Source organism: Saccopteryx leptura, chromosome 13, assembly GCF_036850995.1.
Source record: "Saccopteryx leptura isolate mSacLep1 chromosome 13, mSacLep1_pri_phased_curated, whole genome shotgun sequence".
Taxonomy (NCBI): Eukaryota; Metazoa; Chordata; class Mammalia; order Chiroptera; family Emballonuridae; genus Saccopteryx; species Saccopteryx leptura.
The window spans coordinates 25,263,217-25,290,904 of NC_089515.1; the positions used below are offsets into that span (position 1 = coordinate 25,263,217).

The window sequence follows — 27,688 nt, forward strand, 5'->3', positions numbered from 1 at the left end:
CCATCTTCCAACTGAAACATTAAAAACTGAGGCATGGCCTGACCAGGCGGTGGCTCAGTGGATAGAGCGTCGGACTGGGATGCAGAGGACCCAGGTTCGAGACCCTGAGGTCGCCAGCTTGAGCACAGGCTCATCTGGTTTGAGCAAAAGCTCACCAGCTTCAACCCATGGTTGCTGGCTCGAGCAAGGGGTTACTCAGTCTGCTGAAGACCCACGGTCAAGGCACATATAAGAAAGCAATCAAGGGGCCCTGGCCGGTTGGCTCAGCGGTAGAGCGTCAGCCTGGCGTGCAGGGGACCTGGGTTCGATTCCTGGCCAGGGCACATAGGAGAGGCGCCCATTTGCTTCTCCACACCCCCCTTCCTCTCTGTCTCTCTCTTCCCCTCCCACAGCCAAGGCTCCATTGGAGCAAAGATGGCCCGAGTGCTGGGGATGGCTCCAGGCGCTAGAGTGGCTCTGGTCACGGCAGAGCGATGCTCAGGAGGGGCAGAGCATCGCCCCCCTGGTGGGCAGAGCGTCGTGCCGGGTGGGTCCTGGTCCGGCGCATGCGGGAGTCTGTCTGACTGTCTCTCCCCGTTTCCAGCTTCAGAAAAAATAAAAATAAAAATAAAAATTAAAAAAAAAAAGAAAGCAATCAATGAACAACTAAGGTGTTGCAACGCGCAACGAAAAACTAATGATTGATGCTTCTCATCTCTCCATTCCTTCTGTCTGTCCCTGTTTATCCCTCTCTCTGACTCTCTCTCTGTCTCTGTCTCTGTAAAACAAACAAAACCCCCCCCCCAAAAACCCTGAGGTATGTGGTATCCTTGGACAGTTTTACTTCTACTTAGAAGGTTATTTCTAAGAGGCCTGGCCTGACAAATGTTAAGTATTAGTTCCTCCCAGCTTGGCTTCTGGACTCTGTTTAAATGTTCTCTGCAAACCTCTGGAGGTTACATGTATTCAAACCTCCTAGCTCAGAATCTTAATTCACAAAGCTTGAGGCAGACAGTATCCTACAGGTGTGTTTGTCCAGAATAAACTATATTTAAATAAATTCCGGATATATCCACTTTCTCCAGACACCTGTTTCTTCCTCTTAAACTCAAGTACATCATAACTTGCTGTTCAAGTAAGCTCAGTAAAGAAATAGTCTATCCCTCGGTTACTCTACAATATCTACCAATGTCTTTGAGAATATCTAAACTCTACCAAGAATGGCTTTACATGAGAACGTCAAATTAGCAAATGTATAAGCTATAATTTTTGTTCATTTCTTTGGTTTGTTTTGTTAGCAAAGTAAGAGTGGAAATAAGAAAAGATGGCAACAGACTGCCCTCATTCACTATCATTCATTCCATACCTGACAGGGAACCATATAGCATAGAGTAAGAGGACACAAAGGTTAGCCTTGGAATGGTAAGTTAGAACCACTAAGTCTTGCCTGACCAGGCAGTGACGCAGTGGATAGAGCATCAGACTGGGATGCGGAGGACCCAGGTTCGAGACCGCTGAGGTCGCCAGTTTGAGTGCGGTATCATCAAGTTTGAGCAAAGCTCACCAGCTTGAGCCCAAGGTCACTGGCTCGAGCAAGGGGTCACTCAGTCTGTTGTAGCCCCCTGGTCAAGGCACGTATGAAAAGCAATCAATAAACAACTAAGGTGCTGTAATGAAGAATTGATGCTTCTCATCTCTCTTCCTTCCTGTCTGTCTGTCCCTATCTGTCCCTCTCTCTGACTCTCTCAGTCTCTGTCACAAAAAAAAAAAAAAAAAAAAAAAGAACCACTAAGTCTTGTAAATCAGTGGCTATGAGGGCAGGAAGAAAGTCTGCCAGTCTGTCTACCATGACAAACTCAATGCCTAAGTGCTTAAGCAAAATGCCTAGCATATAACACAGTGGTAGTCAACCTGGTCCCTACCGCCCACTAGTGGGCATTCCAGCTTTCATGGTGGGTGGTAGCGGAGCAACCAAAGTATAAATAAAAAGATAGATTTAACTATAGTAAGTTGTTTCATAAAGATTTATTCTGCCAGACCTGGCCTGTGGTGGCGCAGTGGATAAAGCGTCGACCTGGAATGCTGAGGTCGCCGGTTCAAAACCCTGGGCTTGCCTGGTCAAGGCACAAATGGGAGATGATGCTTCCTGCTCTTCCCCCTGTTCTCTCTCTATCTCTCCCTCTCTCTCTCTCTCTAATAAAAATGAATAAATAAAATCTAAAAAAGTAAATAAATAAATAAAAAGATTTATTCTGCCAAACTTAGCAAAAATTCGACATAAAGTACTTGGTAAGTAATTATTATTATATGCTTTAACTTGCTATAACTCTGCTTTATAAATTTTATAAAGTAAAGTTACTTCCCTACTTTATAAATCACCATTACTATGGAACTGATGGGCGGTTAGAAAATTTTACTACTAACAGAGATACAAAAGTGGGCGGTAGGTATAAAAAGGTTGACTACCCCTGATATAACAGATAGTCAATATTAGTTAGAAGCAATTCAGTAAGCCAGAGCCAGAAGGAATACTAATCTTGATGAATTCCAGAAAGAAAAGGTCTAAGAAGCTAAAACAATTCCATAGTTACTACATGTGTTTATACTGGACCTCCTAGTCTTATGCTGAATACCCTCCAGGAAACTAAGACAGTTCCTTAGTTACTACATGTGCTTATACCGGACCACTTTAGTCTTACACTGAATGCCCTCATTCCTCAGAGATCCTCAAATTTTAATTATTTATTTATATAGAGAGGGATAGAGAGGGACAGACAGGAACAGAGAGAGATGAGATGCATCAATCATCAGTTTTTCGTTGTGACACCTTAGCTGTTCATTGATTGCTTTCTCATATGTGCCTTGACCATGGGCCTTCAGCAGACCAAGTAACCCCTTGCTCGAGCCAGTGACCTTGGGTCCAAGCTGGTGAGCTTTTTGCTCAAGCCAGATGAGCCCGCGCTTAAGCTGGCGACCTTGAGGTCTCGAACCTGGGTCCTTCCGCATTCCAGTCCAAAGCTCTATCCACTGCGCCACAGCCTGGTCAGGCGAGATCCTCAAATTTTAAAAGGCGTGGGGTTAAATCTCCAAAGGCAAACTCACTACCCCCACTACCACCACTCCTGACATACATACCACTAAGAAATTTTCTTCAAACCCTGGCCCTTCAGCTTTCAAGTTATTAAGAGGTGATTCCTTAAAAGAAGATTCTGGTTGTAAGTTTTAAACTGTTTAAACTTTTTAAACTGGCCTGACCAGGCGGTGGCGAAGTGGATAGAGACTCAGACTGGGATGCGGAAGACCCAGGTTCGAGACCCCGAGGTCACCAGCTTGAGCGAGGGCTCATCTGGTTTGAGCAAAAAGTTCACCAGCTTGAGCCCAATGTTACTGGCTCAAGCAACGGGTTACTCGGTCTGCTGAAGGCCCGCGGTCAAGGCACATAATAAAAAAATATTAGTTAATAAACTTTTTAGACTGTTCTTCTCTCTCTCTGCTTTAAACTAAAAACTTCCTAGGAAAGACTCTCTTTGGTCTTACTTGGCAGTGGTGCAGTGAATAGAGCGTACGCCTGGGATGCAGAAGACCCAGTTTCAAAACCAGAGGTCATAAGATTGAGAGTGGGCTCATCCAGTTTGAGCACAGGGTCTCTGGCTTAAGTGTGGGATCATAGACATGACCCCATGGTCACTGGCTTGAGCCCAAAGGTTGCTAGCTTGAAGCCCAAGGTCACTGTCTTGAGCAAGGGGTCACCTGGTCTGCTGTAGCCCTCCAGTCAAGGCACATACGAGAAAGCAATCAATGAACAACTAAGGTGCCGCCACGACGAATTGATGCTTCTCATCTCTCTCTCTTCCTGTCTGTCCCTATCTGTCCCTCTCTCTGTCGAAAAAAAAAATCTCTTTGTAATGATCTAAGTTTAAAGATCAAGGACAAAGGCAGCTGAAATCTAGAGGCAAATGACTATAGCCAAACACCACAAATCATAACAGACTAGAGCCCTTTTCACTGGATGAAGGGTACTAAGACTTCTAAACACTTGTCAAGTCTGAGAACAGAGATAAAAAACCACAGACCATGTGAGCTAGAAGAATTCTTTTAAACTATTCTCTTCAGACCTAAAACCAAGAGCAATATCAAATATTCTGATATTTCACTTTCCTTTCCAGGCCCTTATCCCATGCCAAAGATCTTACCACAGTCTAGCTATGGAGACTAAAGATATCCCTAATATTCAAGAGCCCCCACAAGATCTCTAGAAAGAAAAAGAAATGTGTCTTCGGAATCTAAGCCCATAGCAGGGCTTAGGCAGATGTAAGGGAGAAGCAGTGATTCTTTTGCCCCTAAGGCCAGTACACCCCAGTCCTGCAGGCAGCACAGAGTTAACTACCCACCCGCTTTGAGAAGCACAAAGGTACATCACTGCAACATGCCTAACATTTACATTGCCTCTCTCTGCTCATTAAACAGGTTTTGGTTAAATAATGAACAAACTGTATTACAGACTCCGATGAGAATTCCAAAATTATAAATCAACTGGGAAAGCCCAAAGGGGCAGACAGACAGGGAGGGGGGAGAAAGATAATATTGACTAATATAAAGGGCGCAGCTTGACAGTGGATATTTCTGCCACACCTGATCAAACACACTCTGTGGGGGGAGGGGAAAGAGAGCAAGAGAGGGAAGATGGGACAAGACAGACTGAAATTTGCATCCGGAAAAGATTAAAACAGAATCTTTGGGGATACAGAAAATACATAATATATATTACTATAAATGCAAAACTGTACTAAAAGCTAACTCAAATGTCAAAGATTATAGCTTGAATAAATTTAAATATAAAAGCCATGCGCTTCTAGAGTTAATGAGAGAGACATAAAAGGACAAACTGGGCCAGGAGGCTGAACAGAGCCTTATGCTGCCTTTGCTGGACAATGGGTTCAAAGCACAGCAGTGAATACTGTCAGAGGCTTCCCTCCATAGCGCTAAGCCCTGAGAAAGAACTAGCAAACCACATCACTTTTCTAACTTATATTTGCTGTTTTTCAAAAATAAGATATAATTCACATTCCATAAAGTTCATCCTTCTAAAGTATACAATTCAGTACCCCTATGGTCATTCATACAGCACTATTTACAATAGTCTAAATTTAGAAGTAGCTCAAGTGCCCATCAGTAGATGACTGGATAAAAAAGCTGCGATACATTTACACAATGGAATAATACTCGGCCATAAAAAAGGATATCTTTCCCTTTGCAACAGCATGGATGGGCATAAAGGGCATTATGCTAAGTGGAATAAGGCAGTCAGAGAAAGACAAATACCATATGATTTCACTCATATGTGGAATCTAATGAACAAAATGAACAGGCAAAATAGAGACAGACTCACAGAGAGCAGGCTGACAGCTGAGGGGAGGGGGGAAGGAAAGTTGGAGTGGTTGGAGGGATTGAGCAAAAAAAGAAAAAAAAAACTCATGGACATGGATAAAGTGTGGTGATTGCCAGCGGGAGAGGGGTGGGGGAAAGAGGTGAAGGGTATTGGGGAATACCAAAAAAGAAAAAATAAAGTATACAATTCAATAGTTTTTAGTATATTCACAGAGTGGTACAACCATCAGCACCAGTGGTGAGCTAAGGCTTTAACCAAAGTAGCAATATGTAAACTTTGTTCTTAGGCAACCTGTAGCTTTCAAGTACAACCCGCTTCTTAGATTTGGTATTAGAATATTCTGTTACTCTAAATGCTACAGAACATGAAGTGGTCATACAGTTTGGGGAAATACTGACTATATATGTGGTCCAGAGATACGTATCTGTGAGAATAACAAGTATAAAATTAGCCAACCTTACTAGAGACAATGGACTTATTTCCTTCACAATGCTCAGATAATATTCCTGGAGGAATAGACAGTGCTTATGTACTTAAATGATTCTCTGACCATTTACAAGAAAAGAAAAGAAATCATTTTGATTTACTAACAATGTCCACTTAACCACTTATTTCCAACAGTGATATTTTCAACCAACTAAGCCAGCAGAAAGCCTAGAAAAATGCAAATAGAAAGCCTTTGCAAAAAGAGACCAAGCCCAAGTCACTTTCATGAGCTAAACTGAGTGGAAGTCCTAGAATTCCTTCCATACATCCTCCAATCGAAGTGGTACACCATTTCCAGTCACATAGCAAGGGCAGTATCTTTAGTTTCTCCAAGTCCAAAGCCCTTTCCAGCCTCCTACCATTAACAGGCTTCCAAGAGAACAGTCCTCCTGACACTGCCAATCAGAAAAATCTGTTTGTTTCAGTAAAAGAAACAAGAAATTGGTCGTGGATTGCAGAGTTCAGGACCACAGGGGCAGTTGACCCATAAACCTGCTCCTAGAAGCCAGCATTTGTGTAGGGGGTCAGACAATCAGAAGACAATGAAATGCTCTATTTCAGGTCCATTCTGTCATTTTCTCAGGCAGGTAATATGCTAAAACCCAAGAACAATAGGGCAATCTTGGCAGCACCATTTCAACATTTGCCACAATAGCTGGCCCCTAGAAAATACTAGCACCTTCTTCCTTCCTCCAAAGGAAAGCTTGGTAACACCCAGTACCACTGATAGTGATAGAACTAGCTACTCAGCACATTCTGCTTTTATTAGTTTCAAGCAACAAATAATCTGGATTCCTAACCCAAGGATGTAAGAAAATTAGGCAGCAGACTCAACTTTGGTAGCTCTTACACGGTCTAGAGAACCCACGTCCTGGACTGCACCACTTACCACAAATATGGTCTCTGAGCTGAAGACTCAGGATATGTCAGGCCTGACCTGTGGTGGCGCAGTGGATAAAGCGTCGACCTGGAAATGCTGAGGTCGCCGGTTCGAAACCCTGGGCTTGCCTGGTCAAGGCACATATGGGAGTTGATGCTTCTAGCTCCTGCTCCCTTCTCTCTCTCTGTCTCTCCTCTCTCTCTCTCCCTCTATCTCTCCCTCTCCTCTCTAAAATGAATAAAATTAAATTAAAAAAAAAAAAGACTCAGGATATGTCAGGATAGAGAAAACAAGTACGGGATATGGATTGAGTGGCAGCACGGTCTACCAGACTACTGCAATCTGATCTCAGCCATTTTAGGGTGTTCCCAACCAATACAATAACCCCATATTGTGTACGAAATGTTTCCAAATATTCACTTGTTTAATCCTCGTAACATCTCTTAGAAAGATAGTACTCTGAACTCTGACCCACGAAAAAGAGTACTAATATCTACTCACTATATATTCTTATTGGTGTATGTAAGATGTATCTGTAAAGTTAAAAAAAAATCTGTGCAAGCAGCCAACTCTTTCTAAAGTATCAATGTCACTCACAGTACAGGCCATAAAATAAGAACCTCTCACCTAGTTTCCACATTCACCTTGCTAACTAGCTAACAACCACCTCTCTATACTTGACCTTTCCTGGCTAACATTTCCAGTGCTTTTCAATAGAGTGGAATTTGCTCCTTTAAAGAATACATGTAGGGAATCCTTGGATAACTTCAGCCCACGTTAAAAAAAGTAAAACAGGCCTGACCAGGCGGTGGCGCAGTGGACAGAGTGTCTGACTGGGATGCGAAAGGACCCAGGTTCGAGACCCCAGGATAGCCAGCTTGAGCATGGGTTCATCTGGCTTGAGCAAAAAAGCTTACCAGCTTGGACCCAATGTCACTGGCTCGAGCGGGGTTACTCGGTCTGCTGAAGGCCCGCGGTCATGGCACATATGAGAAAGCAATCAATGAACAACCTCGGTGTCACAACGAAAAACTGATGATTGATGCTTCTCATCTCTCTCCGTTCCTGTCTGTCTGTCCCTGTCTATCCCTCTATCTGACTCTCTCTCTGTCCCTGTAAAAAATAAATAAATAATTAATTTAAAAAAAAAAGTAAAACAGGAATTTTTCTCCAGATATTCTCTTATATTCCTCATAAAAGGAGAAAATGTATTTGGCTGTTTACTGTTTAATTTGTATAAGCCTAAAAATAATTTCAATTGTGGTCTTAGCTATGTTACTAGCTAAAACCATTGCAGGGATATACATTGCAAAAAAGTACTTTAGAGTCAACAGAGCAACATGATTTGAGGCTTTTCCTTTCTGTCTATATTACCCCCCTTGAAAAATCTAAGGTGTTGAGACTGCCTCCTCCCCCACCCCCAACGCACACACATGTATATATACACATATAAGGTACTTCCTGAGTATATTCTCCTCTAATTCTATGAACAAAAGCAATACAGAACAGGGCAATAAACCAGGCATCAAGGGCCAGAATCCTAGTTTTGACTCTGCCTCAGTGTGACTTCAGCTCAATTATTTAAAATGTCTCTGGGTTTCACTTTCATTCATAAAAGGGACAATATATGCCATGCGTCCTTTACAGAGTTGTGTAAAGGTTCAAATAAGGTAATAAACATGAAAGTGGATTTTAAAATTCTAAACATATAAATATTACACACAATTATGATTAGGGAAACATGGTGGAAAAAAAGGAAAAAAGATTCAAGAACACATGAAGATTGAAAGATTTGCATTACAGAGAGCTAAGGTCAATGTGACAATGACTTTCTATATGAGAAAGGTTTTGTTGCAGATACTAAAATCTTTATTTGTGCCACCAATTTCCTACCCCATGGTATGCATGAGGTAAACCAAGGAAGCAGTTAAAACAAAACTAAATCATGCTGACCTGTGGTGGTGCACTGGATAAAGTGTTGACCTGGAATGCTAAGGTCGCTGGTTCAAAACCACAGGCTTGCCTGGCCAACACACATATGCGAAGCAACTATATACAGTGTGTCCGTAAAGTTATGGTGCGCTTTTGACCGGTCACAGGAAAGCAACAAAAGACAATAGAAATATGAAATCTGCACCAAATAAAAGAAAAACCCTCCCAGTTTCATACCTATTCAGTGCAGTTTGATGTGGGTTCACGCACAGATTTTTTAGGGCTCCTTAGGTAGCTATCCTGTATAGCCTCTACAGCAGGGGTCCCCAAACTTTTTACACAGGGGGCCAATTCACTGTCCCTCAGACCGTTAAAGGGCCGGACTATAAAAAAAACTATGAACAAATCCCTACGCACACTGCACATATCTTATTTTAAAGTAAAAAAACAAAACGGGAACAAATACAATATTTAAAATAAAGAACAAGTAAATGTAAATCAACAAACTGACCAGTATTTCAATGGGAACTATGCTCCTCTCACTGACCACCAATGAAAGAGGTGCCCCTTCCGGAAGTGCAGCGGGACCGGATAAATGGCCTCAGGGGGCCGCATACGGCCCACGGGCCATAGTTTGGGGACCCCTGCTCTACAGTCTCGTCACTGACTGATGGCCTACCAGAACAGGATTTCTCCACCAAACTGCCAGTTTCCTTCAACTGCTTATCCCACCGAGTAATGTTATTCCTATGTGGTGGCATTTTGTTATAAATGCGCCGATATTCACGTTGCACTTTGGTCACGGATTCAAATTTAGCAAGCCACAGAACACACTGAACTTTCCTCTGTACTGTCCACATCTCGACTGGCATGGCCGTGGGCTGCTCCGCTGTATACACGGTGTTATGTCATCATCTGCGCATGCGCACATGCTGCCACATCATCCTACAGAAACTGGGAGGGTTTTCCTTTTATTTGGTGCAGATTTCACATTTCTATTCTTTTGTTGCTTTCCTGTGACCGGTCAAAAGTGCACCATGACTTTATGGACACACTGTACTATAAGTCGGTGCTTCTGCACCTCCCTGTAGCACCATTCCCTTTTTTCCCTCTCTTTTTCTCCTCTATCTAAAAAGATCAATAAATAGAAACTTTAAAAAATATATCAAAATAACATATTACTCAAACAATGAAGGAAGCTTATAATTGTATGAATGCTGATTCCCCACTAAAATGGGGTGCCCGCCTGACCAGGTGGTGGCGCAGTGGATAGAGCGTCAGACTGGGATGCGGAAGGACCCTGGTTCGAGACCCCGAGGTCACCAGCTTGAGCGCGGGCTCATCTGGCTTGAGCAAAGAGCTCACCAGCTTGGACCCAAGGTCGCTGGCTCCAGCGGGGGGTTACTCGGTCTGCTGAAGGCCCACGTTCAAGGCACATGTGAGAGAGCAATCAATGAACAACTAAGAAGTTGCAACACGCAACGAGAAACTGATGATTGATGCTTCTCATCTCTCTCCGTTCCTGTCTGTCTGTCCCTGTCTATCTCTGCCTCTGTAAAAAAAAAAAAAAAAAAAAAAATTAAAATGGGGTGCCCTTCCAGGAACTCTAGGAAAAGAATCAGCAATACAGTAAACCAGGGGCAATCTACACCCATGGGCCAAACCTGGCTTGCAACCTGCTTTGTTTTGTTTTGTGGGAGAGACAGAGAGAGTCAGAGAGAGGGACAGATAGGAACAGACAGACAGGAACAGAGAGAGATGAGAAACATCAATTCTTCGTTGCGGTTCCTTAGTTGTTCATTGGTTGATTTCTCATATGTGCCTTGACAGGGGGGTTACAGCAGACTGAGTGACCCCTTGCTCAAGCCAGCAACCTTGGGCTCAAGTTGGTGAGCCTTGCTCAAACCAGATGAGCCCGCGCTCAAGCTGGCGACCTCAGGGTCTCGAACCTGGGTCCTACGCATCCCAGTCCAAAACTCTATCCACTGTGCCATTGCCTGGTCAGGTACAATCTGTTTTTTTAAAGAAAATCTGTTTTGGCTCTGGCCAGGTGGCTCAGTAGATAGACCATTGTCCCAGAATATCATGGTTGTATGTTTGATCCCCAATCAGGGTACATATGAGAAGCAACCAATAAGTGCACAACTAAACGGAACAACTAAGTGGAGCAATAAGTTGATAATTTTTTTTTTCTCTGTCTCTCTCCCCCACTCCTATCTCTCCCCTCTCTCAAATCAATGGAAAAAAATTTTTTAAAAGAAAATTTGCGGCCCTGGCCTATTGGCTCAGTGGTAGAGCGTCAGCCTGGCGTGCAGGAGTCCCAGGTTCGATTCCCGGCCAGGGCACACAAGAGAGGCGCCCATTTGCTTCTCCACCCCTCCCCCTCTCCTTCCTCTCTGTCTCTCTCTTCCCCTCCTGCAGCCGAGGCTCCATTGGAGCAAAGATGGCCCGGGCGCTGAGGATGGCTCCTTGGCCTCTGCCCCAGGCGCTAGAGTGGCTCTGGTCACAACAGAGCGATGCCCTGGAGGGGCAGAGCATTGCCCCCTGGTGGGCAGAGCGTCGCCCCCTGGTGGGCGTGCCGGGTGGATCCTGGTTGGGTGCATGCGGGAGTCTGTCTGACTGTCTCTCCCCATTTCCAGCTTCAGAAAAAAATACAAAAAAAAAAAAAATTGCTTTATCATTCATTAAGTATTATCTATGCCTGTTTTTGCACACAATGGCAGAGTTGAGCAGTTACACAGTTGTTATGCCCACAAAGCCTAAAATATTTACAGAAAAAGTATGTCCATCCTTGTAATAAATCAAACAAGTTTGTGTTGTTTTGTTTTTCAACCAGAATAAGTAATCCTACATAGATGTGAGGCCTTACCTGTTATATTGTTTAAAACCTCCTTTAGATGACTGAAACTATGCAGCAGAGGATCCCGCTCTTCATCCTGTAATACATAGGGTTTTGGTTTGTTTTTTTTAAAAGTCAGTATTAAAAAAAAAGTCATTATTGAACAAAGAGGAAAAAAAGAAATAAAGAACAGATCAAGGGCTCTTTCCCTGAATCCAACCAGAAAATCCAGTAAGTTTTTCTTCTTAGGAACAAAGAGTTAGCTATACATTTTTCCAGTTCCGTAATCTCTTAATTCATAGAGGTCTTCTGGGATAACTTAAAATAGTAAACCCTGAAGTATTAATCTACACAATGACCCCAGCACTCAAACTACCACAGATTGCCAGGTCCTTTACATTTGCTATGGTCAGTGCTTGTGTCCCCTCAAAACTTTTCTTTTTAATTTTATAAGACTTTATTCATTTTAGAGAGAGAGAGAGAGAGAGAGAGAGAGAGAGAGAGAAGAGGGAGGAGTAGGAAGCATCAACTCCCATATGTGCCTTGACCAGGCAAGCCTAGGGTTTCGAACCGGCGACCCCAGAGTTCCAGGTCACTTGCTGCTTTAACCACTGCGCAACCACAGGTCAGGCTCCCCTCAAAACTTACATGCTGAAATACTAATGCCCAGTGTAGTTGTATCAGGAGATAGGGTTCTTAAAAGGTGGATGATGGCCCTCATGAATGGAATTAATGCCCTATAAAAGAAGCCCAAGAGAGCTCCCTTGCCCCTTCCATGTGAGGACACAATGAGAAGTTTGACACCCAGAAGAGGGCCCCCACCTCTGGCATCCTGATTTCAGACTTCCAGGCTCCAGAACTGTGAAAAATAAATTTCTGTTCTTTATAAGCTACCTTGTTTGTGGTACTTTGTTACAGTATCCCAAATAGACTAAGACATGTGTCTTACTCTATCTCTTCTCTTTCTTTCTACTCATTAAATAATACCACATATTAATTTTAAAGACATTCCTGAATCCACTCTCACTATTAAAATAATCTATTTTTATAAATGAACATAAGAAATTTCCAAACATCAAGTTGGAAATGTCTAAACTTATTTTGACAATTGCATCAAAAATTGTTTTGTATAATCGTACAAAAAATGTCCTTGACATTTTTATGCAACAAAGAACGCCAGCTTTACAACAGGTAAATCTCTTATTCATCTGATTGGCATATGGCCTGTTCTATATAGAGAAGCTTACTAAACTCCCAAGGAGTACCATCACCAAGTTATAGTCCATGTATAAATATATACTAAACTAAATAAATTTGACAGCCCTAGGGATTAGGAGATAAGAAATTTTTCTGACATTTTTAGGCATTTTAAGAGAAGTCTCAAGTACTAGCTTAAGTTGTTTACTAAAATAGAAGAATGGTGTCACCTTTTGGGTCTCAGGAAAAAAAATGTCAGCTTATAAATCTGATGCTAGCTGGAATAAAACAGAAGGATCCCCAATATCAAGAACAACTCTGGGCCCTAGCTGGTTGGCTTATCAGTATAGTGTCGGCTCTGTGTGTAGAAGTCCCAGGTTCAATTCCAAATCAGGGCACACAGGAGAGGTGACCATTTGCTTCTACACTCCTCCCCCTCCTCTCTTTCTCTTTCTCTTCCCCTCCTACAGCCATGGCTCGAATGGTTCAAGCAAGCTGGCCCTGGGAGCTAAGGATGGCTCCATGGCTTTGCCTCAGGTTCTAAAATAGCTTGGTTGCTGAGCAACAGAGCAGTGGGGCAGAGCACCAGTAGGGGGCTTGCCAGGTGAATCCCAGTCAGGGTACATGTGGGAGTCTGCCTCTCTGCCCCCCCATCTCTCACTTAATTTAAAAAAAAATAAAGAAGGAACAACTCTGAATTCTTACTATTCATTATTACTAGAAAATTGATTACTGTTTTAACTATACACAGATCCTCAACAACAAATCGGTGACTAAACTTTCTGCTCATTTCCCACTTACCAGTGGAGTATGGGTGCTCCATCGAGCATTTCGTTTGATGGCCCCAACCACAATGTTAATCTCCCCTTGAATGATGTAAATATTCTTATCCACCATCCTGGCAAACCTATCAAAACAGTTAAGAAAAAAAAAGTCTAGTTAATATCTGCTTACCTAGAGCATACCCATACTTAAATCAGTACCTGGTAAAGGTTAGAATTATGATTTAACTTTCAGTATCAAGATTTCTGGCCTGACCAGGCGGTGGCGCAGTGGATAGAGCGTCAGACTGGGATGTGGAAGGACCCAGGTTCGAGACCCGAGGATAGCCAGCTTGAGCGTGGGCTCATCTGGTTTGAGCAAAAAAAAAAAAGCTCACTGGCATGGACCCAAGGTCACTGGCTCGAGCGAGGGGTTACTCAGTCTGCTGAAGGCGTCAGTCATGGCACATGTGAGAGAGCAATCAATGAACAACTAAGGTGTCGCAATCATCAGTGATGATTGATGCTTCTCATCTCTCTCCGTTCCTGTCTGTCTGTCCCTATCTATCCCTCTCTCTGACTCACTCTCTGTCCCTGTAAAAAAATTTAAAAAAAAATTATTTAGAAAAAAGATTTCTGGAAGTTCAAGATACAACTCAGTCTAACCAGGTGTGGCACAGTGGATAGACCATCTACCTGGAACGCTGAGGTAACTGGTTTGAAACCCCAGATCACCTGCTTGAGCAAGGGGTCACTGGTTTGGTTTAAGCCTGAGGTCACTGGTCTGATCCCAGTCAAGGCATGTATGAAAAGCAATCAAGGCACAACTAAGTGGAGCAACGAGAAGATGCTTTGCTCTCTCTTTCTCTACCTCTCTCTCTCCCTTCCTGTCTCTCTCTCTCCTTCCCCCCTTAAAAAAAAGGATAGAATTCAAAAAGTACCAATCCAGAAAATTTCTCAAAGGCACCTCAACAATCTCTAGCAAGCATGCCAAATTCTTCAAAGCTAATAGTCCCCAAAAATCTCTCCTATAAGGCCTTTAGGTATGTAGATACATTTGCATTGCAGTTTGTTAAATTATATTTCACATTTCACATCTTCCCTTTGTTCTTTTTTTTTTTTTTTTTTTTTTTTTTTTTTTTAGCTAAAGAGAGACGGACAGACAGGAAGGGAGAGAGATGAGAGGCATCAATTCTTTGTTGGGGCACCTTAGTTATGCATTGATTGCTTTCTCATATGTGCCTTGACCAGGGGGCTGCAGCTGAGCTAGTGACCCCTTGCTTAAGCCAGAAACCTTTGGGCTCAAGCCAGCGACCATGGGGTCATGTCTATAATCCCACTCTCAAACTAGAGACCCCCACTCAAGCCAGATGAGCCCACACTCAATCTGGCAACCTCAAGGTTTCGAACCTGGGTCCTCAGCATCCCAGGCCTACACTCCATCCACTGTGCCACTGCCTAGTCAGGCCTCTTTGTGCTTTTTATTCTACTCAATAAAGTAATAATGAAGGTACAAGTTAAAAGAAAAGAATGAAGACTGTTAGAAAAATAGCCTTGGCCTGACCTATGATGGCGCAGTGGATAAAGCGTTGACCTGGAAATACTGAGGTTGCCGGTTCAAAACCCTGGGCTTGCCTGGTCAAGGCACATATGGGAGTTGATGCTTCCAGCTCCTCCCCCCCCTCCCTCTCTCGCTCCTCTCTAAAATGAATAAATAAAAAAAATTAAAAAAAGAAAAATAGCCTTGACATCCATTCTGCCAAGTCAGCTCCATAAAACTGGACAGTAGCAATGATACAACCTTTGAAAAGTTCTGCACTTGACCTTAGCCAAAAGGCTGAGAAGCAATTCTTTGAAAAGTCAAGTTCACCTGCTTATAGCAGGAAATCTTTAATAAGCAGACTGAAAGATAGTCTTTTTATTTTTTTTAATGTATTGATTTAAAGGGAGAAAAAAAGAGAGGGGAGAAAGAGAGAGAGAAACATTAATTTGTTGTTTCACTTATTTATGCATTCACTGGTTGTTTCTTATATGTGCCCTGACCAAAGATCAAACACACAACCTTGGCATATGGGGACAACACTCCAACCAACTGAACTATCCAGCCAGGTGAAAGACAGACTCTTTTTAAAGCAGCTTCCACATGAATCTCTGAAGTGAGGCTGATATACTAATTTAGTATTTTAAGTTCTCCTAACTTAACTACCACTTTACTACCACTTTCTTTGATGCTTTGAACAGAACATATAAAAGATATTTAATTCTCTTCCCCAGGTGAAATTTTTTTTAAAAAAACAACAACAGTATTTCTTGCCTGACCAAGTGGTGGCACAGTAGATAGAGCATCAGCCTGGGATGCTGAGGTCCCAGGTTTGAAACCGTGAGGTCGCTAACTTGAGTGCAGGCTCATCTGGCTTGAGCTCAGGCTCACCAGCTTGAACGCTGGGTCACTGTTGTGAGCGTGGGACCATCGACATAATCCCATGGTCACTGGCTCGGCTGGGAGCCCTCCATCAAGGCACATGAGAAGCAATCAATAAACAACTAAAGTGCCACAACTACAAGTTGATGTTTCTCATCTCTCCCCCTTCCTGTCTGCCTGTCTGTCTGTTAGTCTCTCTCTCTCTCTGAAAAAAACAAACAGAATTTCTTTTTGGCATAGAAAAAAACCTAGGAGCATGTAAAACCAACTTACCCCTTTCCATTATTTAAAAACCTTCATCAGAAAGACAAAAATTTTAAGAGGAAAGGAAAAGAACGGTGGTGGTAATGGTGGTACTGTATCCAGTTAGACAAATACTTAGATCAGGCTAAATGAAAGTTAAACAGTACAGCTATTAGGGTAAGAAAAGAAAGAATTCTAGAAATATTTACTTATTAAGCACCTACTATGCATAAATCATCTTCCAGAGTACTGTCACCACTTATGTAAAAACCAACCTGCCTTACACAAAATACTAGATTTTTGTTTTTTAAAATTTGCAATATTAACACATAGTATGATATAAAGAGTAATATAATGGCTAGTCTCCAGATTAAGAATAGTACAACTAGCCTGACCTGTGGTGGCACAGTAGATAACAGCATCAAACTGGAAAGCTGAGCTCACTGGTTCAAAAGCCCAGTCAAGGTACATATGACAAAAGTGAAGCAACTATGGCCTGACCAGGTGGTGGCACAGTAGATAGAGCATCAACCTGGGATGCTGAGGACCCAGGTTCAGAAACCCGAGGTCAATAGCTTGAGTGTGAGATCATAGACACGATCCCATGGTCGCTGGCTTGAGCAAAGGGTTAATGGCTCAGCTGCCCACCACCCCTCCCTGTCAAGGCAGTATGAGAAGCAATCAATGAACAACTAAAGTGGCACAACTACAAGTTGATGTTTCTCATCTCTTTACCTTCCTGTCTCTGTCTCACTTAAAAAAAGTGAAGCAACTATGAGTTGATGCTTCTCTCTCCCTGCCACCCTCTGTAAAATCAATAAATAAAATCTTAAAAAAAATAATACAACTGAAATCTCTGTGTGTCCTTAATCATTTCCTCCTCTCTTTCATCCATAGGTCCCACTATTCTAAATCTGATGCTTTCAGGTTGGTATATATCTTTGAACTATATATGGTAGCCCGACCAGGCAGTGGGCACAGTGGATAGAGCATTGACCTGGAGTGCTGAGTAACCAGGTGTGAAACCCCAAGATCACCGGCTTGAGCTCATCCAGCTTGAGCGCAGGGTTGCTGGCTTGAGCATGGGATCACAGGCATGACCTTACGGTCGCTGGCTTAAGCCCAAGGTCACTAACTTGAGCAATGGGTCACTGGCTCAGCTGGAGCCCAACCCCCAACCCCGTCAAGGCACATATTAGAAGGCAATCAATGAACAACTAAAGTGCTGCAACAGCCTGACCAGGCGGTGGCGCAGTGGATAGTGTCGGACTGGGATGCAGAGGACCCAGGTTTGAGACCCCAAAGTCGCCAGCTTGAGCGCGGGCTCATCTGGTTTGAGCAAAAGCCCACCAGCTTGAACCCAAGGTCGCTGGCTCCAGCAAGGGGTTTCTCGGTCCGCTGAAGGCGGTCAAGGCACATATGAGAAAGTAATCAATGAACAACTAAGGTGTTGCAACACGCAATGAAAAACTAATGATTGATGCTTCTCATCTCTCTCCTTTCCTGTCTGTGTCCCTGTCTGTCTCTATCACTAAAAATATATATGTTATTATTCTTCATAGTTTTATACTTTATATATAATTAATATATTGTATATTTTCTGCAATTTGCCCTTTCTCCTGAAACATGATGTTTGTGAGTCATCCATGTTGTTAAGTATATATTTTATACAGGTGTATATAGATATATAAGTGCAGAATAAAAGGTCTGAGCTGATGTACCCCACACTCAATAAACCTAGTTATCTCTAGAAAAGGTACTGCAGCCTGACAAGGTGGTGGCGCAGCAGATAGAGCAGGAGTCCCCAAACCTTTTACACAGGGGGCCAGGTCACTGTCCCTCAGACCGTTGGAGGGCCACCACATACAGTGCTCCTCTCACTGACCACCAATGAAATAGGTGCTCCTTTGGGAAGTGCTGTGGGGCTGGATAAATGGCCTCAGGGGGCTGCGCGGGCCGTAGTTTGGGGACGCCTGGGACAGAGCGTCGAACTGGGATGTGGAGGACACAGGTTCGAAACCCCCGAGGTTGCTGGCTTGAGTGCGGACTCATCTGGTTTGAGCAAGGCTCACCAGCTTGAGCCCAAGGTCGCTGGCTTCAGCAAGGGGTCACTCACTCTGCTGTAGCCCCCCGGTCAAGGCACATATGAGAAAGCAGTCAATGAACAACTAAAGTGCCACAATGAAGAATTGATGCTTTTCATCTCTTTCCCTTCCTGTCTGTCTGTCCCTATCTGTCCCTCTTTGTCTCTCTCTGTCTCTGTCACAAAAAAATAAAAATAAAAAAATAAGAAAGGTTACTGCAAAATCTGGGTATAGTAAGAGACTATTCTGGGTACAATAAGAGACTATTTTAGCGTTATTCATCATTTTTTTAATTGATTTTAGCAAGAGAGGAAGAGAGAGAAAGACAGGAACATCAATTTGTTCCTGTATGTGCCCTGACTGGGGATAAAAAACCTGCAACCTCTGCGCTTCCAGATGACGCTCCAACCAACCGAGCTATCAAGCCAAAGCCTTATCTATAATTTTTTAATATTTTTAAATTTTTATTTATTTATTTTTAGAGAGAGGAGAGAGAGAGAGAAAGTGGGGGGAGAAGCAGGAAGCATCAACTCATAGTAGTTGCTTCCTGTATGTGCCTTGACTGGGCAAGGCCAGGGTTTTGAACCAGTAACCTCAGCATTCCGGGTTGACACTTTATCCACTGCGCCACCACAGGTCGGGCTATAATGCAGCGATGGCTTTAGGCGACCCCTGTGTTTTGGTCGTTCAACCCCCGCCGGGGTCGCGACCCACAGGTTGAGAACTGCTGCTATAATGTATTAATTTTTCCATTGACTGGGGAGAGAGAGAGCAAGGGAAGGAATGGGAGGGAGAGGGAAAGGGAGGAAGGGAAGAAGAAAAGAAATGAGGGAGAGAGAAGTAGAGAGGGAGAGAGAGTAGGAGAAGCATCAACTTGTTGTTCTACTTAGTTGTTTGTTCCATTTAGTTGTGTATTCATTGACTGCTTCTCAATGTCCCAACTGGGGACCAAACCTGTGACTGTGGTGCACCAGGAAGACACTTTATCCATTGAGCCATCTGGCCAGGGCCTTTAATTTTTTACAAGAAGAATGTATTACTGTACATTTCTGATCATAGGGCATTTATAGAATTTAGTGGGATCTGAAAGAAAACTGAACAAAAAATATAGAGAAAAAATGAATCCTGCAAAGTAGCTCCATTTGTGTATTATGCACAAGATAGGACCTCTAGAAAATGAGAAACAACTACAATAAAGGAAAAAAGAACTGGTATAAATTTTGTCCAAGCCTATAACACCTCCCCCAATCCATAAAAGAATCCAACATAAGACAAAATATATTTTAATGACAATCTAAATAAATAACAGGTTAGTCTCTGAAGACTATCTACTTTCGAAATGGTCTAGGCCCCTGGTCAGCAAACTGCGGCTTGCGAGCCACATGCAGCTCTTTGGCCCCTTGTGTGTGGCTCTTCCACAAAAGACCACGTGCGGGCGCTACCTCGATAAGGAATGTACCTACCTATAGCTTAAGTTTAAAAAATTTGGTTCTCAAAAGAAATTTCAATCGTTGTACTGTTGATATTTGGCTCTGTTGACTAATGAGTTTGCCAACCAGTGGTCTAGGCACACAATAATATTCTCTCCCTAATGAGATTCGAAGACGAAAACTTACAACAATGTTTTCTTCTGAGGAGGAGGGGAACCAAGAAGAACAAGTTGGAAAATAATGCAAAGGATCAGTAAAGATAAAATCTCTAGTATCCTTTCTTCCTTAAATTATTTATTTATTTTGTTTGTTTGTTTTGTTTTTGTTTTGTTTTGTTTTGTATTTTTCCGAAGCTGGAAATGGGGAGGCAGTCAGACAGACTCCTGCATGCGCCCAACTGAGATCCACCCGGCATGCCCACCAGGGGGCAATGCTCTGCCCCTCTGGGGCATCACTCTGTTGCATCCAGAGCCATTCTAGCGCCTGAGGCAGAGGCCACAGAGCCATCCTCAGCGCCCGGGCCATCTTTGCTCCAATGGAGCCCTGGCTGCGGGAGGGGAAGGGAGAGACAGAGAGGAGGGAAAGGGGGAGGGGTGGAGAAGCAGATGGGTGCTTCTCCTGTGTGCCCTGGCCGGGAATCGAACTCAGGACTCCTGCATGCCAGGCCGACGCTCTACCACTGAGCCAACCAGCCAGGGCCTCTTCCTTAAATTATTTAGGCAAGATGAGTATGCACTAAATCTCTGGAAGGATTTTTAAGAAACTAAAAAAAAAAAAGAAATTATCTGCTAACAGAGGTTGCCTCCAGAGAAAAGAGCTGGGGAACCATGGAACAGAGGTGATAGCAAGATTTACTTTTCTCTGTATATTATTTTGTACCTTTTGAATTTTGTATCACATATATATATTACCAATTACCTATTTAAAAAAAATTTTTTTTTTTTTAGACAGAGGGATAGACAGACAGAAAGGGAGAGAGATGAGAAGCATCAATTCTTCGTTGGGGCACCTTAGTTATTCATTGTTTGTTTTCTCATATGTGCCTTGACCAGGGGCCTTCAGCAGACCAAGTGACTCCTTGCTGGTCTTAAGCTAGTTAGCCTTGCTCAAACCTTGGGCTTAAGCTAGTTAGCCTTGCTCAAACCCAATGAGCCCACGCTCAAGCTGGCAACCTTGGGGTCTCGAACCTGAGTCTTCCGTGTCCCAGTCCAACGTTCTATCCACTGTGCCACTGCCTGGTCAGGCTATTTAAAATTTTTAATTAACTAATTCTTTTTATCATTAGTTGTATTACTCCATCTGTAAATCATCAAGAGCAATAATCAAATTCAATTAACAAACATTTACTTCAATCTGACATTCCTTAGCACATGCTAAGCAAAATGCTAGGCACAGTCATACAAAATTGTCCCTGTATTGTGACCAACCCACAAGGAATTTATAATCTAGTAGATTAGGTAAAATACACAAAAATCTAGCCTGACCAGGCAGTGGTGCAGTGGATAGACTGTCAGACTGGGATGATGTGGAAGACCCAGGTTCAAAACCCCAGGTTGCTGGCTTAAGCGTGAGCTCATTTGGCTTGAGTATGGGCTCACCAGCTTGAGCGCGGGGTGACTGGCTTGAGCGTGGGAATCACATATGTGACCCCATGGTCACTGGCTTGAGCCCAAAGGTCGCTGGTCTGAGCCTAAGGTCGCTGACTTGAGCAAGGGGTCACTTGCTCTGCTGTAGCCCCCCCCCCATCAAAGCAAATATGAGTGGCCTGACCTGTAGTGGCGCAGTGGATAAAGTGTCGACCTGGAAATGCTGAGGTTGCCGGTTTGAAACCCTGGGCTTGCCTGGTCAAGGCACATATGGGAGTTGATGCTTCTAGCTCCTCCCCCCTTCTCTCTCTCTGTCTCTCCTCTCTCTCTCTCTCTCTCTCTCTCTCTCTCTCTGTCTCTCCTCTCTCTCTCTCTCTCTCTCTCTCTTTCTCTCTCTGTCTCTCCCTCTCCTCTCTAAAATGAATAAATAAATAAAAATAAAAAAATTTAAAAAAAAAGGCACATATGAGAAAGCAATCATTAAACAACTGAGAAGCTGCAATGAAGAATTGATGCTTCTCATCTCTCTCCCTTCATGCCTGTCTGTCCCTATCTGTCCCTTTCTCTGACTCTCTCTGTCAAAAAAATTAAAAAATCTGGCCCTGGCCGGTTGGCTCAGTGGTAGAGCGTCGGCCTGGCGTGCAGAAGTCCCGGGTTCGATTCCCTGCCAGGGCACACAGGAGAAGCGCCCATCTGCTTCTCCACCCCTCCCCCTCTCCTTCCTCTCTCTCTCTCTCTTCCCCTCCTGCAGCCGAGGCTCCATTGGAGCAAAGATGGCCTGGGCGCTGGGGATGGCTCCTTGGCCTCTGCCCCAGGTGCTAGAGTGGCTCTGGTCGCAACAGAGCGATGCCCCAGAGGGGCAGAGCATCGCCCCCTGGTGGGCAGAGCGTCGCCCCCTGGTGGGCGTGCCGGGTGGATCCCGGTCGGGCGTATGCGGGAGTCTGTCTGACTGTCTCCCCGTTTCCAGCTTCAGAAAAATAAAAAAATAAAATTTAAAAAAAAAATTAAAAAATCTACATAATACCTCCAATACATGAGTGACACACAATGTTACAGTAGTGAAGCAAAGAATATTATTTCTGGCAGAAGCTAGAAAGGCAACTGAAAGACAAGGTTCAAATAGCCAAAAATATTAGACGAGAATGGCATGAAAAAGGCTTATAGGTAGGAAAATCTAGTATGTATTTAGGGTATCATGATTATTCCAGACTAGTTGGAACATTATTTCTAGGGAAGTAACTGGAGTTAAAGCTAGAAAAGCAAGTGGGGCATATTATGGATCTTCAATATAAGGTTATTATTCAATATATATACTGAATAGCTATCATTGTAAAAATATTTTGGGGAGCCTAGAAAGGGAACTATAAAATAAGAATACTGAACTTTTTAAGAATGAGAAAAAACAATCATACTGAAAACAACAGCAACAAGTAAACAACACCACTCTATTACAAATTGCAAACAAAAGTGCCATTGGGACTAACTGATAACTAATTTATACACTATGTGGTTTCCCATCTAAGTACTAACCAGGTCTGACCCCGCTTAGCTTCTGAAATCAGACGAGATCGGGCGTATTCAGGGTGGTATGACCGCAGATGCTGCATGCTATTTGGGAAGCTTCCTGGGGGAGATAAATTTTCATCTGTGATTCTAACTGAAGTAATCAACATAATATCTGATCAAAATTCATTAGGCACCAAAAACTAACAACTTTCTAGGCTTGCAAAGATCTGAGCAAAAAAATCATTGTCTTTCACTTCTTTTCTTAGTAAAAAAAGAAACATCAAGAGAATAACGAGGAATCATTTTCAAAGACTATGCAGAGTTGCCAAATCTCCCTCCAGATCTTTCAGCATTTGTTTCCTCATGAAGGAAATCTTCCAAAGGAGTCTATCCTTCAGTTTCAAATGGGAAGCTCTAATGAATCACCTGCTGTCTTAGGGATCGGGAACCTATGGCTCGCAAGCCAGATGTGGCTCTTTTGATGGTTGCATCTGGCTCACAGACAAATCTTTAATAAAAAAATAATAACATTAAAAATATAAAACATCCTCATGTATTACAATCCATTCCTTTTCTACTGCTCATGTACATGGTTGCGGGTGGCTGGAGCCAATCACAGCTGTCCTCCGGAACAACACCAATTTTTTATTGGATAATGCGTAATGTACACAGGTCATTGTATGGCTCTCATGGAATTACATTTTAAAATATGTGGTGTTCATGGCTCTCTCAGCCAAAAAGGTTCCCGACTCCTGTCTGGTACCCAAAGGTTTACAACCCCTTGTCATAAGATCACAAAGGCCTGTGGAGACCTAATATAAGTAGAGTATAAAAGAACTTAAGGTTTATCTTGTATCAGAAATAACATGAAAAGTGTCCTAACTGAATAGCTTGCTCAACTGATTAGAGCATTGTCCCAAAGCACAGAGGTTGCTGGTTCAATCCCTGGTCAAGGCACATAGAGGAACAGATCAATGTTCCTGTCTCTCTCTCTCCCCCTTTTCTCTCTGATATCAATTTTTTAAAAATTAAAAAAAGAAATAATAGGAGAAGGAACAGCCAAAAAATGCACACCAACTAACATCCCCACCCAGATAAGCCACTGGCTCAGACACTGAGCAACATATATCCTTTGAAAGTCCTGTTTGCGTAAAGGTGAGTCTATAGCAGGGGTCCCCAAACTTTTTACACAGGGGGCCAGTTCACTGTCCCTCAGACCATTGGAGAGCCGGACTATAAAAAAAACTATGAACAAATCCCTATGCACACTGCACATATCTTATTTTAAAATAAAAAAACAAAACAGGAACAAATACAATATTTAAAATAAAGAATAAGTAAATTTAAATCAACAACTGACCAGTATTTCAACGGGAACTATGGGCCTGCTTTTGGCTAATGAAATGGTCAATGTCCAGTTCCATATTTGTCACTGCTAGCCGTAACAAGTGATATGACGCGCTTCCGGAGCCATAACGCATGCATCCTGCGTCACTGGAAGTAGTACTGTACGTGAGTGATGCAGCGCTTTGCGGCGCCACCACATACCATACTCCAGGACCACTGACCACCAATGAAAGAGGTGCCCCTTCCAGCGGGGGCCGGATAAATGGCCTCAGGGGGCCGCAGTTTGGGGACCCCTGGTCTATAGCATTGAGAATAATACTTTGCGGCATCCCAAGAGGATCCAAAGAGGAGTCACTGCATCAACTGGTATCTCTCTCTAGATCTAAATAGAAGCAGAAGAAGCAGAAACAATAAAATGGATTCTTACTTCATAGGATACCAAATATTCTATTTCAAATGAACTAAAAATTTAAATGTAACAAAAGCAAAACTTGAAATCATTTTTTTTGGACAGAGTCAGAGATAGGGTCAGACAGACATGAAGAGAGAGAGATGAAAAGCATCAATTCTTCTGCGGCACCTTAGTTGTTCGATGATTGCTTTCTCATATGTGCCTTGATGGGGAGGAGGGCTACAGCAGAGCAAGTGACCCCTTGCTCAAGCCAGCAACCTTGGGCTTCAAGCCAGAGATCTTTGGGCTCAAGCCAGCGACCATGGGGTCATCATGCCTATGATCCCATGCTAAAGCCAGCGACTCCACGCTCAAGCTGGTGAGCCTGCACTCAAGCCGGATGAGCCCCGTACTCAAGTCGGCGACTTCTGGGTTTCAAACCTGGGTCCTCCGCGTCCCAGTCCAACACTCTAGTATGGTTCCAGGGATATTAAAACCCCAAAAATGTTCACTGTTTTAATGATAATACCTGCTCTGTGAAGTCTCCCCTAGCTAACCCACTCCCCCAGAGAATATTAGTACTCCTTTTTTGTCACGCCATAACATTGTACATAGCTCTATTTAAACATACTTTAGCCTGACCAGGCGGTGGCACAGTGGATAGAGCATCGGACTGGGATGCAGAGGACCCGAGTGCAAGACCCCAAGGTCACCAGCTTGAGCTCATCTGGTTTGAGCAAAAGCCCACCAGCTTGAACCCAAGGTCGCTGGCTCCAGCAAGGGGTTACTCGGTCTGCTGAAGGCCCGCAGTCAAGGCACATATGAGAAAGCAATCAATGAACAACTAAGGTGTTGCAACGTGCAATGAAAAACTAATGATTGATGCTTCTCATCTCTCTCCGTTCCCTGTCTATCCCTCTCTCTGACTCATTCTTTGTCTCTGTAAAAAATAAATAAATAAAAATAAACATACTTTATACTGATTTACAATTATTTTGTCTGTCTCTCCCACGAATATATGGAAGAAACCATGATTTATTCACCTTTTTATTCCCATGTCTGACATATAGTAAAGAAAATGATAAATACTAAATGAACAAATGAATAAATGAATGAACTAACACCAAGACTATCTCTCTAATACGATGCAGCCTGGCCGGTGGTGGCACAATGGTTAGAGTGCAAACTTGGAACACTGAGGTTGGCCAGTTCAAAACCCTGGGCTTGCCAGGTCAAGGCACATACAAGAAACCAATGAACACCTAGAGGGAAGCAACACTTTCTTGTCCTCCCCTTTTCCCCATAAAATCAGTAAATAAAATCTTTTTTTTTTCCTTAAGTGAGAAGCACAGAGGCAGAGAAACAGACTCCCATATGCACCCTGACAGGAATGCACCCAGTAAGCCCCCTGTGGGGCGATGCTTTGCCCATCTGGGGCTGTTGCTCTGTTGTTCGCCATCCTCAGTGCCTGGGGCCAACTTGCTCCAACTGAGCCATGGGTACGGGAGGAGAATAGAGAGATAGAGAGAGAAAGGTGAAGGGGGGGGTGGAAAAACAGATGGTCACTTTTCCTGTGTGTCCTGACCAGGAATCAAACCCAAGACATCCACACACTGGGCCAACACTCTATCACTGAGCCAACCAGCCCGGGACAAATAAAATCTTAAAATAAATTGCCTTAAAAAAAATTTTTTTTAAATAAATAAAAAATAAATTGCCTGACCAGGCAGTGGTGCAGTGGATAAAGCCTTGGCCTGGGACACTGAGGACCCAGGTTCAAAACCCCAAAGTCAACGGCTTGAGTGTGGGCTCATCGGGCTTAAGCACAGGCTCACCTGCTTGAGCACAGGGTCACCAGCTTGAATGTGGGATCATAGAAATGACGCCATGATCGCTGGCTGGAGCCCAAAGGTCGCTGGCTTGAGCCCAAGGTCACTGGCTTGAGCAAGGAGTCACTGGCTGGAGCCCCACCCCACCCCACCCCCTGGTCAAGGCACATATGAGAAGCAATCGATGAACAACTAAGGTGCCGCAACTACGAGCTGATGCTTCTCATCTCTCTCCTTTCCTGTCTGTCTGTCTGTCTCTCTCTCTTGCTAAAAAAAAAATAATAATAATGGTGCAGCTACATCCACATCTTGTGAAAACAATGACTTCATAAAAGACAAGGACTCAACAAAGCAAACAAACCTTCTTTCTGCATCCCGTAATTGTTTCTTTACCAGAAGTTACAAACCTTTCATACAGGCCACCTTACAGCCAAAAAGAATCCACTTTACCCATCATAACGCTTCCCTTCTCACATATATCTTCCTGAAGTCTCCTCATGTGCTATTTGCATGTTCACATTTCTTTTTTTTTTTTTAACTTTTTTTTTTTTTTAAGTTTTATTTATTTTTTTAGAAAGGAGAGGGAGAGACAGAGAGAGAGAAGGGGGGGAGGAGCTGGAAGCATCAACTCCCATATGTGCTTTGACCAGGCAAGCCCAGGGTTTTGAACCGGCAACCTCAGCATTTTCAGGTTGACGCTTTATCCACTGCACCACCACAGGTCTGCATGTTCACATTTCTTAGGCGAAATATATAATTCTTTTTTTTTTTTTTTTGTGGCAGAGACAGAGAGAGTCAGAGAGAGGGACAGATAGCAACAGACAGAGAGGAAGGGAGAGAGATGAGAAACATCAATTCTTCATTGTGTTTCCTTAGTTATTCATTGATTGATTTCTCATATGTGCCTTGACTGGGGGGCTACAGCAGACTGAGTGACCCCTTGCTCGTTCCAGCGACCTTGGGCTCAAGCAGGTGAGCCTTGCTCAAACCAGATGAGCCCAAGCTCAAGCTGGCAACCTCAGGGTCTCGAACCTGGGTCCTCTGCGTCCCAGTCCAGCGCTCTATCCACTGTGCCACCGCCTGGTCAGGCCAAAATATATAATTCTTCATGTAACTCTCAATTCTTCATATATGTGTATATATTATTTTCTTTGGTTCTAGCTCAAATTAGTACACCATTACTTAAGCTATTTTTTAACTACTTTTAAAAGTTATCCTTAACAAATTAGAAATTAAATTCTCCAAAAGCAAAGATTCAGTTTTTCTTTTCTTTTTCATGGTGATTTGGTGTCTAGTGCTGAGCTCTGCAAATCAAGAGAATGTTGATGGGTTTTCTGAGAGGGCACTTCTACCAGGGAGCCGAACAGCCCTCAGCTGGCCCTTCCAA

General features: G+C 43.3%; 1 protein-coding gene across 11 annotated transcripts in view; it reads right to left on the reverse strand.

The window, feature by feature from the left end:
- Nucleotides 1-27,688, reverse strand: part of GBF1 (golgi brefeldin A resistant guanine nucleotide exchange factor 1) — a 165,895-nt gene that overhangs the window by 133,219 nt on the left and 4,988 nt on the right. For all 11 annotated transcript variants that reach the window (XM_066355935.1, XM_066355932.1, XM_066355934.1 and 8 more), the window contains exons 2-3: nt 13,504-13,609; nt 11,536-11,602 (exon numbers count right to left, since the gene is read on the reverse strand). In XM_066355935.1, coding sequence (XP_066212032.1) covers nt 11,536-11,602; nt 13,504-13,599 — 163 coding nt within the window. In that variant the 5' untranslated portion in view covers nt 13,600-13,609. The remainder of the gene's footprint in view (nt 1-11,535; nt 11,603-13,503; nt 13,610-27,688) is intronic.